This window comes from Mus musculus, chromosome 16 (assembly GCF_000001635.26).
Source record: "Mus musculus strain C57BL/6J chromosome 16, GRCm38.p6 C57BL/6J".
NCBI classification, from domain to species: Eukaryota; Metazoa; Chordata; class Mammalia; order Rodentia; family Muridae; genus Mus; species Mus musculus.
Genome location: NC_000082.6, coordinates 38,698,273 through 38,713,577, shown reverse-complemented (window position 1 = coordinate 38,713,577; position 15,305 = coordinate 38,698,273). Strand labels below are relative to the sequence as shown.

Below are 15,305 nucleotides of genomic sequence, written 5' to 3'. Positions count from 1 at the left end.
AGACGTCTGGGCTTCAGGGACCGCAGACCCAGGCAAAGAGAGATGGGAGTGGCCAACGTAAAGGCTTTGCCGGTCAGGTTTCTGGAATCCCAGTCTTTGTTACTGTCACTACACTTAAGTGTCGACGGAGGAGAAAGGCAGGCACTGAAATAGAAAGTGTCAGGACTGGGATGACAAGGAGAGCAATTCCATGAGCACCCATCCCGAGCCCTCCCTGCAGAGTCCGGCGCCGCCTCCTGCGCTGTGCAAAGAGCCTGACTGGCGGCAGGAAGCGGGCGGGCGGCCGCGGCTCCTCGCGAGGCCGATTTCCTCCGGGACGGCCCTGGGCGATACTCTGGACTAGCAGAGCCACTTCGGGAGAGCGCGATCTCTCCCCCAGCCCGCGCAGCTCAACCCACCCACTTACTTCCTTCGACTGCACTCACAAACACACACACACACACACACACACACACACAGCTGCCAAAAATTTCCAACCTCCGCCCCCCTCCGGAGCTGACTTCCTTCCAGCGCTTCCTGAGCTGGACGATCCTGGGATTTGTAAGACAGGAAAAAAGGGACGGCGCAAGGGCGGGCAAGGGGACGTGATGCTGGCTGTTCGCGGTCCTCCAGCGCTCTGAAGGCAGAGCGCGGGCCTAGGGCGGAGCACACTCAGCCCCGGGGCGGTCCCCTAACCGCCGCGCCCCGGCCCCGGCTCCTCGCAAGGCTCAGCCGAGAAGCGCGGGGAGACGCCGCCGGAGCCCGAGTAGGGAGGTGACACCCGCCCGGGGCGGTGCACGGCCCAATCTGCGCGCCCATGCGGACCCGCGGCGCCGCTCTGCCCTGGTGACCCGACCCCGAAACCCTCATCAGCGGTGCGGAGCAGAGAGCGCAGACGGAGGGGCAGCCTCTGTGGGGCTAACTCATGAAGAACAAGGGTGCCAAGCAGAAGCTGAAACGAAAGGGAGCCGCCAGTGCGTTTGGATGTGACCTGACGGAGTATCTGGAAAGTTCGGGACAGGATGGTAATGTACCCCCCCCCCTTTTTTTTTTTTGTTTAAGAGCGATGGATTTCTCTTGGGGTGTGCTGGATGCAGTTCACAAGTTAATGTGTTCCAGGCTCGTGCGCTCACTGTACTTTAATAGGAAAAAAAAAAAAAAAAAAAAAAGACAGTTCTTAACCACATCGCCTCCACCCCACAGTGCAGGAGCTGGGTCTGTCCATCCGACGTGTCACAGGAGCGGTGGATGAGCAGTGGTGTAGCTGTGGCGTTTACTGGCCATTTCTGAGGCTGAAGCCCCGGGAGGGAGGCTCGGGTCTTAAACTTTGGGTATTGAAAGGGAAAGATGAGGGGGTGACTGACGTGTGGTGAATCTCTCTGGATGTATCATTGTGATCATCTTAAATGTGCCTCCTGTACTGGAAGGTTTCACCGGCTCACATCCTTTTTTATTAATGTGGTAGGAGGCAGTGTGCTGGGGGTGGGGCGGGGAATCCTGGCTGGGGGAGTGCTTGCACAAACATTTTCTGTATTTCTGAGTTGATGCCAAATATACAGTACCTCCCCCGACCCCCCCCCCACCTCACCACCACCACCCTTTACCTCCTCCTGCCTTTTCAGAGGGGCCTTTGGTGTGTCCTGCGAGCAGTGTGTCGTAAGAAGGTCAGAGGGCCTCAGCTTTAAAAGAGTTTAGGATATAGAAGAGCGTCTCTGGTTTTTTTTTTTTTAAGTCAGCTTGGAAAAAGAAAAAGAGGAGCCAGTGGAAACAGTTTAAACATTTGGTGGGTGGGGAAAAATGAAAACAAACTATACTGGGATAACACCGTCTTGGAGGGTAAAAGTTTTTAATATAGCAAAGGTGGGGGAATGGGGCATGAAATGACTCCTTTTGTAAAGTTGACTGGTTCTGGACTTTAAAAAAAAAGGCTTCTTTGGAAACTTCAGAGAAAGAGAAAAGAGCCCACTACACATATCTCATATCTATCATTATACATAGATAAATACAACAAAAGAACACTTAGGGCCATGTAACTGCTCAGAATAATTCTGCCTCAGGAAAACTCTCCCTGAAACAACTGGGTTTGTCCATATCAAGTGTGCATCCCAGAAACAGTGCAGGGCCTTTGTTTCATTTCCCCTTTTTGAAGACTCAGCACCCCTAGCAATTTGCAGTGGTGTGATATTCCTGTGGTATTCGGGAGTCCAGAGTCTGCTGTGTCATTAGGACAAATGGCTTAGTATTTCAGAGCTTCAGGGGAACTACTGGTTTTCAAAACCGACTCTGAAATTGAGGCATAACTGAAGTCAATTCGTTTAAATCTCAACAACACTCCGGAGAGGTCTTTTTGAAATAAAATCACTTGGACTGAGTTGTTTGTTGGGTTTTTTTTCCCCCCTTTTAAAACTTGACAGAGCCCCAAGTACACATCTTAACCACAGTGGTTAAGAACAAAATGTTTGTCTCTGCTTGTTTTTACGGGGGTCTCTTCGTGTTAACCTGTAGGTACACTGGGCATGCTTCTGAGGTGCCACCTTCTGTGACGTTGGAGCTGTTCTGAGGCATCTACACACACACACACACACACACACAGAGAGAGAGAGAGAGAGAGAGAGAGAGAGAGGCACAATCACAGGGACGCACACACACACACACACACACACACACACACACACACACACACGCTGTGAGGGTTGTATAATGCTTGCTCGCCATGGCCCGTTCCTATAAAGTCCTAGTTTAAGGAAGAACCTGAAAACCCTGGGGCTCTGGGAAAGAATTTAAGAGGAGCCCTCAGGCGACGCCTCTTTCAAACCCATTTTGTATGTTGGACTCCTGTGTGTTTCACATAGGAAAGGAGGAAGGGAAAGGATGTTCGGTAGGAAAAGCCGACTGCTTGGAACTCCATGCTTCCTGTCCTGCTGAGGAGGAAGCTAAGAGGAGATCTCATAGAGACACAAGGCTCATCCATCACAAAGGATGGAGAGGGCCCAGACCTCTTGCTGCCTCCTGTGTGTAAGTCACCATTCTCCTTTAAGGACCCCCGTCCCCAGAGTGCAAGCAAACGGCCCTGTCACAGATCAGCAACCTTTAAGACTGGGCATACATACCTGAATAGAGTTTGGCTTTTGAATGAAAAGCATCTGGCACTCTGGATCACCAGCCACACTGTCATTGTACAGTGTGGAAATGAACCGTGAATAATAAGCAGTTTGTATAAACAAGACTAAATAGAATTTCTGCCCCCACACAGGGAAAGCTCATTGCTTTCCTGTGTGTATGTGATGATGATGATGGTGGTGGTGGTGGTGGTGGTGATGATGATAGAACTGATAAGTGGTTTTCTCTAAAACAGTGTAGAGATATACATATATTAGTTAACGGGCAAGACCCAGACTCTGTCCTGGGTGAGAAGAGGCTGAGAAGGGCACCACCCTTTTGCTCACGACCTTGGGAGAGCATCTCGGGATGTTGGAGGTGGTAAATCAGAGTGGTAATCAGGAACCCAGAGTCTGGGAAGGGCCTTTCGAGAATCCTATACTGGCCACTGAACTTTGGGGTGAAAGAGCAGAGGCCACTGGACCTAGGTAGAAATGGAAGAGAAATGGATTTCAGTTTGGGAGCCCAAGAATGAAGGGGAAGTGAGAGATGCCCTGGGAGCAGAGCTCCAAGCTGGAATGGAGGACCAACGCTGATGAGCACGGCTAAGCCAAGCTTGGGCTCTCTGGATATGGTGGGGAAGCTGCATCTTGGGTGATAGCCCTGGGGACAAACAGGATGGCTGTTAGCCATCTCTCTAATTCACCAAGCTGAGCCTAGCTACCTCCGATTGGACAAAGCAGACAAGACAAGGGTGAACAAGGGACAGATCTTTTTTTTTTTTTTCTGCCTGAAGTGAATATTACTCATGACCAGCTATCATCGTACTCAATCTTTGGGAAGATGATGAAAGCTGAGCTGCCTTTTCATAGAAACGCACACACGTACACATCAAATATACAGTTCCGACAGCAGCCACCTACGTGTCAGGTTCGGACCCTGCTGTAAGCCCCAGCAGTGCAGAAGCCTAGCATGGCAACTTCTCACTTCTCCCCTCAGTCCACAGCGCGGTGGATCAAACTCTAGGGAACTCCCCAAAGCTAGCACCTAACCCGAGCTACACCTCCATCCTTGGTTCCCCCTTCTTTGGCCACTTTCCTCTTGTCTAACAAGAAAGAACACCATGGGAGGCCACAAGGTGGCTGCTAGTGGCCCTTTTCACTTCCCCACCAGCTGAGTGACTGCTGTCCCATCTGAAGCTCTCCCCAGGGGACCAGCTAACTCTCTTGCTTCCTGTCTGGGATCCCTTCCTTACCGCTGATGCAAGGAGTCTGCTTTTCTTTCTTGTTTTTGATCACTGAATGTGAAGGTCGTTTCTTGCAGCTTAAAAAACACCTTAGATTATTGTCACCTGTGGCCCTACTGTGTGAGTGAAGCCCATGGAATGCGCACATGATCATGATCGTTTCCTATCTCTCCCTGATGAGCCATGTGTTCTATGTCTTCTAGAGGGGGTGGGGGTGATGGGACCAGGGGCCAGGGGGAAGAGTAAGAGTTGCTAGGAGAGAAACTATCTTGTCCTCTGGGCTGACCACTTTAAGAGCTGAGACTTCCTTACCTTTCTGAGTCATCGGGAAGTTTTATACGGAAGTTTTATCGTGCCTTCACAGTGCTCAAACGATGGTGACAGATTTCAACCAGCTGGAAAGCTTTCTAAGATGTTGCTGCCGCTACACATGGTAGCACACACCTAGAGTCCTAGTACTTGGGAGGTTGAAACAGGAGGATCGGGAGTTTGAGGCTAGTCTGGACTACATGGACTTCATCTCTTAAAGAGAAAAGAAAAAGTCAATGCAAAGCCCCATCTCAGACCAACTAAATTCTCCCAGATGGTTTTTGGTACATGGACAGGGTGGAAACCCACTGCCTGCATGCAGTGTGTGGCTTGTGGGCCATGCTCTTTGCATTAAGTAGAGTCCATTCTGAATGCTCCGTGAGAAGTGTGAGGGAGCCTTTTCATTGCTGGAGAATTTTTTCTTCTCATCCTTACTAGGAAAGATGTGTGTGAATGTAAAACGAAGATTTACTTATAGGTATAATGTATATCTAATTTGAGAGGCCACAGGAGGTTCATAACAAGTCACTGAGCAATGCAAATACAGCCCTGAGCTTGTTTGGGAGGGAGTCCTAATGTCTCAAAGGATGTGGACGAGTGGTGGGAACGGCAGTTGTTGCTCCATTTCATTTCATTTCTGAAGCTTTATAGTTCCCTCACTTTGTTTGTTCATTTCCTTTATTTATTAATTCAATAAACAAAACTCTATTCCAGCCGTGTTTTGGATGCAGTGGGAAAGCAAGATGGGCTCTGGTTATAAGAAATGCGGAGTCTCAGGGATGTGACCCAACCTTTATACTCCAGTTGACTTTGAAGTCAGCCGCCAAGGCTAGCGAAGCAGCTGTAGGAGAGAATGGGAGCGTTTTGGTCTCCCGTTAAATAGACAAGATGCGGCACAGACACAAACAGAGCAAGGTCGTAGCAAAGAAGGCAAGTGCTTTTCTGTTTAAGATGCAGTCCTGACTGGAGGACAAGGGCAGTATCCTCAGCGGCTTGGTCTTTTCGAGCACATCATCCGCTTACCTTCCCTAGATAATTCCTCACCAAGTGGGTTTCGGCTATAGAAAGTTCTGGAAGTTTTCTTTAACCCAGGGGACTCTGCTGGGGGATTCCTTTGAGACTGCTGGAAGTCCCCTACCTAGAATCTGATCTTTTCTTGTTCCCAGATGACTAGCCCTGGAGAGACTTTGCTTCCTGCCTCTGGGCCTCAGTTTCCCCTCTTGTGTTATAGAGGTAGTAGGGCAGATATAAAAGCACACGAGATAATATAGGTAAAGCACCTATCTGGGGACACCCTCATGGTAACCTGTACTGTCACAATAGCCTGAACTTACCCCACCACAACCCAAGACTGACTGAGGCTCTCTTGAGGAGAGGGCATTCATCAGTCACCCAGAGGGCCTGGAAGAAAGATTGCTTGCCGTGTTTGGTGGAGAGTCTGGTTGATGCAGGGACTTGCCAGGTTTGCTGGCACAAATGTTCAACCTGAAACAAATGTGCTTCGGAAGATCTGAGAGCTGGGCATAATCCCAACACTCGGGAGGCTGAGGCTCAAGGATCTAAAGCTAGAGCCCAGCCTGGGCTGTATAGCAACATTTCAAAAGTCCAGAGAGAGCCAATTACTTCTAGGCCTCGGAAACCTGAGAGAGATACCTGGTCTTTGTTGGGGGGATTGTGAAGACAGAACAGCCACGTGAGGGGCTTGAGCATAGAGAGGCACCCCCAACTTGGACTGCCAGATTGAAATTGGAAGAAGCAAAAGATGGGGAGAAGGCATTAAGCCCAGAGCAAACTGCCCGGCCAACCCTCAAGCCAGCCGGGACTACTTTGTTTCTGGGTATAACAAACAGCCCACACAGAGAATGGAAACAGCTACTTCCACCTACCACATGGCCCCGTCTACAGGCCCTTCAGATCTCTGCCAGGAGCTCCTTGACCACGGGGACAGCTTTCCCCTCACTGCTCCCAGGTCAACCCCTCTGGCAGCCGCCCAGATACCTCTCAGCTTCAGCAAGCCCCAATGCCGTTCCCCATAAGGAAGCAAACTCCCTCCTCCCCTGACTACCTGGAAACCAGAGAACCATTTGATGGACAGAGGAGAGCCTCTGGGTCACTCATAGGCGGGAGCAGAGAGAAACAGACAGAGAAAAGAGTGCATCACACCCAAATAGAAACAAGTCCTTCAGCACCAACCAGACTGCAGTGTTGCACACAAGTATGTATCTCCTTGGTTGTGGGTTTGAGGCCAGCCAGTAAAGCATTGGTGGGCTAGCCCTGGAAGCTTTCTTGTTAGTGGAGGAAACTCCGAGAATTCCAGAGTTTGGTTGACCAAGACAATTCTTAAGCTCTTGCTGGGGCAGTTTGTTCCCAGGGTTTGCCTCCCGAGGAAAAAAAAAAAAGTCTTCCTTGGATTCGATGCTGTGTGTGGCTCTGAGCAGTGGGTGGAAGAAGTGTGTGGGATTGAAAGTTCTAAGACTCGGGCTGGGCATGGGAACCTTTAACAACCACCCACTCTGCCACTGGATATTGTAGCTTAATATTTCTGGAAGAAAATAGTGATAAAACCACCTGGTCAGGGCTTCCTATTGCTCATTCCTTCCAGAGCAGGCGGCCCACGCTGAGCTGCCTGTCCACTCTAGCCCAGGGGTCTCAGGATCCCACTTCCTTATTGTGGTTGCTATAGGCCAGACTTGAAGCCAGGAACGTGGACTCGGTTCTTTTCCCACATACTGTGTGCCACACACTTAAATCAAATGCAGCAACCCTCTCCAGCTTCTCCCCCACTTCAAGTTAAGCCTATGAGTGCATGTGCCGACCAGTTCTCTTAAGTATTTCTCCCAAGGCTCCAACACAAAGGCCATGCTTGAGTTGAACTGATCTTGGCACCTCACTCTCAAAAGGCCGGCCTGTAAGTACTGTGTAAGGCGGGGCCACAGCCTGCTGGGACTCTAGGAGCCTGGATGGCCCCTGTTGAACTAATGTTCCCTGAATGCAACCTTTGATAAAGGTTAAGATAAAGAACTCCTCTCCAATGGCGGAAGAAGAAAAGAAAAGAAAAAGGTTGGCAACAATTCAGAGAAGAATGAATGATAGCATTCCTCTTTTTTTTTTTTTTTTTTTTAAAGAAGCAAGATTTGATATAGAAAGACAAGAACGTCTGGCTGCTAGGTGATTAAGGGATGTGGGGGCGGGCATGAGGGAAGGTTTCTTGGAAAGAAGAGAATGGAGTCAGTGTGAAGTCTGAGCTCCAAACCAGACTGTATTGCTATCTTCAGCAGCAGCAGGAGTGAGCATCAGTATTGTTGGTTTGCTTTTTAAATTTTGTGCCAGTCACTTTATGCATAAAAAGGAATATTGTCATTTTCATACTCACCCATTTTACAGAAGGGAACTGAGTTTATCCAAGATTATCGACAGGAAAGGCAAGATTTAAGTCAGGATCTATCAGATGCTCAAGCACAGCCTTAGGCTGGAATCATATCTCCCAGGAGAAAATAATTCATAATTTTTGCACTTAGCCAGTTTTATCCCTCACAAAACCGAAAAAGGTATTTTGTCTTTTGCTTTGCTTTCTATCAGCCCAAACCAGAAACAGTCATAACAACTGGTGTCTGAAAAGCACTTTGTCCTCTGAAAGTTGATGTGTGCCTTTGGGAAAACACAAACACAGAGAGAGAGAGAGAGAGAGAGAGAGGGAGGGAGGGAGGGAGGGAGGGAGGGAGGGAGGGAGAGAGAGAGAGAGAGAGAGAGAGAGAGAGAGAGAGAGAGAGAGAGAAAGCCATTGAAATCCACAAGTTTTCAAGTCTTCCTAGGTTCCTCCTTGCCCACTGCAACCTCAAACCTCTTCCCTCTGGAAATACCCATGGCCTGAGAGTCAGAGGCCCCCTATCCCATCTCCATTCGGCCCACTGTTCTGTGCCGATCCTGGCTGTGTGTATGCACCTGGCAAGCTGCTCAGCTGAGGTAGCTCATACAGATGTAGTAGGTCGTGCCTGTCTCTATGAGCCTATGGTGAGCAAAATGATCATTGCTTAATATCTACCTAGGATTTATCTTCTTACCTAGGAAGTAGGTGTTGGAGCTCTTTTAGGTATCTCACGATGAGAACTCTTTCATGGTCCTGTTTGTAGCTAGTCCCAGGTAGAAAACAACCCAGGCTTTGCATGGAACACTGCAGAGACCATTTCACTCCTTGGTGTGAACCAACTGAGTTTCTGAGATCAAGTCTCTGGCACTTTTTGATCTAGTTCAAGCTTGGCTGGTACATTAGGCTCTGGGTACCACACCCATGGCTTGATGCTGGTCTCGAATGCCTTTAGAGGGGAGACAGTTGAATGTTACTCATACCCCTGAAAAGCAACATATACCACCAGCTCTCACTGTTACAGATGCTAGAACACAGCTGGAAATACCTGACAGATAAATATGTCAACAACGCCATTGCAAAACTCACATGAAGATCTCTTTTCCTGGAGTTTTATGATTTTGTTTTGTTTTATTTAGCTGTGCTTTTTAAAATTGTACGTGTGTAGGCAGCGGGTACTAAGTTGGGAACCCATGACCTTGCACATGCTAAGCAAACACTATAGAATCAACCTACACCCCCTGCCCCATCTTTAGGTTTTTTTAATCAGAAACTATCTTGGTGGGATTTAATGGAATGATTTAATGGAATGGCAATGTGCTAGATCCAACTGCAATGGTTCTCAACCTGTGGGTCTCAACCCCTTTAGGGATTGAATGACCCTTTCATAAGGGTTGCCTAAGACCATCAGAAAACACAGCCATTTACATTATGATTCATAGCAGTAGCAAAATTACGGTTATAAAATAGCTGTAGGGGTTACCACGGCATAAGAAACTGTATTAAGGGATCATAGTTTTAGGAAAGTTGAGAGCCACTGCTCTCCTGGGCTTACAAAGGTATTCTCAAGTTTGTCTTGGCCTACATGTGATCAACAAGGCAAGGGCACAGCTTTCTAAAATGTACTGAAAAGAGGGAGGCAAGGGGTGAAGAGGGTGTACAAGCCGGGCATGCTGACATATGAGGCAGCTGACTGACAGCTGTAAGACAGAGGGTTATCTGTAGCTGGGAAATTTAAACAAACAAACAAACAAACAAACAAACATCATCTGACTTTGAGGAAGAGCAGAGGAATACGGAGGGGGCTGGAGTCCAGAGGCAGGAAACGATGCAGCTTTGCCTGCTGCTTGGGATTGGCGGCAGGCTCTGAAGTCTGGGAGGGCGTGGGGTGGGGACTTAAACTCTGTTAAGGCAGCTGAGGGATGGGGAAAACAGGAGCCTGGTGGCTTCAGGGCAGGAGTGAGGAAATAGCCTTAGGTGAGCTCGCAGCCACTGAAAGGGTAAGAACCGCCACTGGTTTGGCTGGCTGTGCCTGAACCTGTTTCTTGTTCACATACAGAAAAAGAAGACATTTTATGGAATGATAAGGTTTTTAACATATGCGCACGCGTGTGTGTGTGTGTGTGTGTGTGTGTGTGTGTGTGTGTGTGTGCGTGCACGCGTGTGTACATATGTTAACAGCGCAGGTGCTGGAGGCCCCCACCTATACAGGATGCTAAGGGAGAGAAGACTTAGTTTTAAGGCTAGCCTGGACTGTACAGGGAGTTGAGAGGCAGCTAGGAAGTCAGTCAGGGCTACATAACAAGATCCTGTCAAAAGGAAAAGAAAGAGAAGGAGCTGAAAAACAAACAAACAAACAAAAACCCAAACAAACAAACAAACAAACCTAAGACCTAAGGAAAAAAAATAAAGAGATGAAGGAAACAAAGAAGCAAAAATAAATTAGAAATAGCCCTGAGGCACCAGATCTGTCAGTGAAGGGCTTGCTGTTTGATCCTCAGAACACAGGTTTTTGGGGATTTGTTTTGTTTTGTTTTAAAAAAAAAATCCGGGTGTGGCTACATGAGGATCCTTATGACTTGTTGGCCGGCCAGCATACTTGGTGAGCTCCAGGCAAGTGAAAGTGACAGAGCCTGTCTCTCAAAAACAAGACAGACAACTGAAAACTAACTCCTGAGTTTATACCCTCTGCCTTGCACATGGTACACACACGCACACGCACACACATACACGCACACATGCTGATGTACCTGCACAAATACAAACATGCACACACATGCTCAGAGAAAGAGGAGATAGGAGATACTGCCCACCCTGACTCTGTTTGTTTCTTCTTTTTTAAATTGTTATTGTGTGTGCGCGCACACACACAGAGGTCAGAGGATAACTTCTAGGAGTTGGTTCTTCCCTTCCACTGTGGAATCTGCTGATCAAATTCAGGTTGTCAGGCAGTCCTTCCTCTATTTAAAAAATAATTAGAAAAGAGACTTTTTTTCCCTGAGACATGGTTTTACTAGCCCTGGCTGCCCTGAATATATACCATGCTGGCCTCTGCCTCTCAAACGCTGGGATTAAAGGTGTGCACCACCACACATGGCTAAAGTCTGTAGCTCTATAGCAGAAAAATATTCAACTTCAACCTCATCCTATTGTAGACAGTAGTTCTACTCTGTCAGCTGCCTGAGTTGTCTGAGTTGACCGTCTGTTTGACAAGCGAGGGCCAACTCAGACAACCACTGGCTAGTGTCACCTAGCCAGAGGTGAAAGAAGTGGACTCCATACCTGATGGACGTTCCCTTTCTCTCGGTAGCTTTGTTTGCTCTGGTCCCACTGGCTTTGCTGGCAGTGGGCTCTGCAGAGCTCCATTTTGCCATGTGCTGCCAGACTAGCTTCAAGTGGGATGTGAAATAACTTATAAAACTCTGACAACGGAGTTCCCACTCCCGGGTTCTCAGAGCAAATCATGTAGGTTCCTAATGGCAACATTGGAAACAAGGCAAGTCCCCCCACCCCCAGCCCTAAGTAGCCCCTTCCACCACTTCTTAGCCATCTGTTTCCTGCATGCTGAGTGTCGCAGGGAAACCGTGATGTCAGCTCTTCCATAGAAATCGACACCTCCCTGCTGGCCCCTCCCCTTCAATGCATATTTTTGTTCCCCTTTCTGGCTTTTGTCTTGCTGCTCGCTTAGGGACTCGGCTGCTTGGCATCAATTGTTGGCTTTCTTAATAAGTTTTAGCTATTTAAGTTTCATTGTGGCCTTCAAAGTGCACATGTCTCTTTGGGTCCATATTTGGAAAATCCTTTGTTGTTTGGCTAAAAGCTAGAACGAGGGGCTTAGTGTTAACGGAGAGGGGCCATTTTGCTTTCTGTAGAAAGCAGTGTTAAATGCAAGACTGTGGAGTATGCTCAGAGCCAACAATGGAGCCCTGCCTGGAACCCCAGAGAGGTAGCTTGAAAATCTGTAGTGACTTGGGCACAGGGAATACACCTATGGTGCCATCTGTGAACATCCTGTATTTCCCCATCTGAAGCTGGACTTTTAAATGGGGCAGATTCCATTTCCCTTTCCTTCATGCCCTTAGAGACAATCTGGCTCTGAATGAAAGGGATAGTCTCTAGGGAAAGTATGAGTTTTGAAATATGAACCCTAAAAAAGTTTTTAAGCATATATATATATACATATATATACATACATATATACATACATGTATATATATATGCTTAAAAAGAAATATATACATATTTCTTTTAAGATTTAATTTAAGGCTGGGCATGGTGGGTGGTGCACACCTTTGATAGCGTTTGAGAGGCAAAGGCAGGAGGTTCTCTGTGAGTTCAAGGTCAGACTGGTCTACATGCTGAGTTCCAGAACAGCCAGGACTACTTAGAGAGACCCTGACTCAAACAACAACAACAACAACAAAACTCAAAATTAATGTTAACTAAAGATTAGACTAATTACACTTTTAGAAATACTTTTAAAATTCCATGTTTGTGTCCCTCAAGACCAAAATGAACGTGGAATAAAGGTTCAAATGGCTGCTTGCCCAGGCCCTGTAGGCAGTGGCCCTTGGGGAACACATGATCCTGCCCATGGGTCCCGCAAGTTGCGGGTAGGAGCCAATAGGGGCCATGCGGGCACCTCCTGCCAGGGTCTTCCTCAGAGACCTGCTTTCCAGGGCTTGTTGTGATGGGCACCAGGTTAGGGGGCTGCCAGGAAAGGCAGTTAAGCCAAGCCACGTGACTTTATTGTCCCCGGATTTCTTTTTCTGTTGCTCCCCCTCCCCTTGCAATGTCAACAGTGAGTATGAAGTTTTACTTTTTAAGTCAGAAGGCGGGGGGTGGGGTGGGGGTGGGGGGGATGTAAAAACTTTTATGGGAACAGAGTGTCTGGAGTTGTTGAATTTTGTTCCCAACTTTATTTTGGAGGAAGCCTGGCAGTTTGCTTCCCTATGACGTCAGACTCTCCTTTGAGTCATTCTCAAGGGTGAAGGAACGGCTGCTTTAGCGGAGTCACAGAGGTGTGCGTGGCTGTCTGCAGCGTGGGTATCAGGAAGTCAGACCCAGGCTCAAGTTCGTCACTCGGAGCTTGGCTCCAGAGACATGGACATTGAGATCTCTGAGAACAGACACCTCACAATCCCGCATGTCTCTCGTGCCTGCTTCTTTTATTCTCTTAGATACACACAATTATTTACTTTCTATGGCTGGTTGCATTCAAACAACAACAACAACAACTAAAAACAGCTTTAAGAATCTTATCTGTTGATAAATATATCTGGGGTGGGACCATGACCAACTTTCCAAGTTTCGAATTTCTTCAGTAATCTCCCAAAGAAACAAGACTTAAAACAAAACCCCAAATAAGGGTAGGGGTGTGTGTTGTGGTAAAAGTTTGAAATTATAGCGATAGCTGTGCTGTTTCCATCTGGGCTTTAGGAGTAGGGAAAATCTGAACACAAAGCCTATGTCCATCTTTGATGGAATGGGGGGGGGGAGGGGGGGCTGAGCAGGAGGGAAGCCCTTTACATGCGCCTGTCTGCCTGCCTGCCTGCCTGCCTGCCTGCCCTGCCCCGTCAAGGTGGGCTCAACTCTGAGTCTAAGTGTGAAGTAACTGCGTTCTGCTGGGCTACAGGAACAGACCCACTTAGCACAGACTGAAGTGTGAGTGTGTGTGTGTGTGTGTGTGTGTGTGTGTGTGTGTGTGTGTGTGTTCTCTGTGCTTTTAAAGGGGGACACTCATTCAAGGTGATCTAGACAGTGACGTGTTGTAAGTGCCCCAGGTGGCAGATGAAATTGTCAAGAGTAGTTATTGTTTGTGAGCAACTTCAAGCAGCTTCAAGCCTTGAGGTGGCCCCTCTGCCTGTAGCTCCTTCTGTTCATTTCCTGTTGTTGCCAAAAGCCGATCACAACAGACTTAGCAACGTAGCAGGAATCTCCAGCACTACCTTCCAGGCCTGGAAGTCCAACACCAGCCTCCCCACACTACTGTGAGAAGTGCGTTCCTTTCTAGAAGAGCTGAGAGAGAATCCATCTCCTCACCTGTGCTTCTTCCAGAAGTCATTCACACTCCTTGGCTTCCGAACCCTTCCTTCTTCTTTGAAGCCAGTGACACAACTTGCTTAAGCTGCCCTCTTCCTATGGCTGAAAAGGGGTCTCCAATAGACCGACCACTGGACCTAACTCTAGGACACTATCTCTACCTCCATGTCTTCAACTTAACCTTGGCTACAAGACTCCAGAACCTAGAGTGTAGGAGTCTCTGAAAGGTATCAGGTTCCTCACCAGCTCTTTCTGGAAGCTGGTGAGGAACCTACCCAACAGCTCTGAGATCTTCCCAACCCCATCATTGGTTCCTGTGTGATGTTTATCAAGTTTTAAGCTGTTTAAAAACACCCTTCTATTGTGAATTCCTAGAAACAACATCAACAAAAAACTTGTTATGGTCTGGGTCTGTGAAGAACTGGATCATCTACTAGATGTGTGTCTGCCCTGTGTGTTGTACCCCGTGTTGCCTGATAGGACTCTGCTCAGCCAGAGATGCTAGGATTCCAGATTCTGTTTATTGAAACTGCCTCGCACCTTGCACAGTGTTGACTCATGTGTCTCTGAAAACAACTCTGGGAGACAGGTATTATGTTTTCATTAGCACATAATGATCACACATATTTATGGAGTGCAATATGACATTTCAGTACAGTGTGCAGTGATCAGACCAGGATTAGCAGAATGTCTATCACCTGAACGGTTGATCCGCTCTTTGTTTTAGAAACATTTGAAAGTATTCTACCAACTCTTTGAAATATATAACTTATTATTGTCAAAGATAATTACCCAACTATGTTATCAAGCACTAAGTTAGTCTTAACCAGCTGTTCAGCTCCACACACTAACTGTCCTCTCTTGGACTCACATCTTTCTCAGCACAATAAGTACTTCCTATGACTGTGAAACCAACGTCTTTAGCTCTCCACAGTAAACAGTGTCTGTCTTTCTCTCCTAGACATATTTTACATTGTTCCCAGGTTTATCCTTATTGCCAAAATGGCAGAATTTTCTTCTTTTATGGTCCAATAGTATTACAGTGTGTGTGTGTGTGTGTGTGTGTGTGTGTGTGTGTGTGTGTGTGTGTTCATTAGCAGATAAGTGTCACACATAATACATACATATATACATGTGTGTGTGTAAGAAAGAGAGAGACATTCACCTGTTGACACCTAGCTTGATACTTTATCTTGGTTATTATGAATAGTGCTTCAATACATAAAGAACTGTAGGAATTTCTTCCACATACTGATTTCCCCCCAC

General features: G+C 47.5%; 1 protein-coding gene across 1 annotated transcript in view; it reads left to right on the top strand.

Moving 5' to 3' along the window:
- Window positions 1-542: 542 nt before the first annotated feature.
- Arhgap31 (Rho GTPase activating protein 31) overlaps window positions 543-15,305 on the top strand; it is a 114,693-nt gene continuing 99,930 nt past the window's right edge. Inside the window, exon 1 of the mRNA NM_020260.2 lies at window positions 543-1,004. Within this exon, the coding sequence (NP_064656.2) occupies window positions 905-1,004 (100 nt within the window). The 5' untranslated portion in view covers window positions 543-904. The remainder of the gene's footprint in view (window positions 1,005-15,305) is intronic.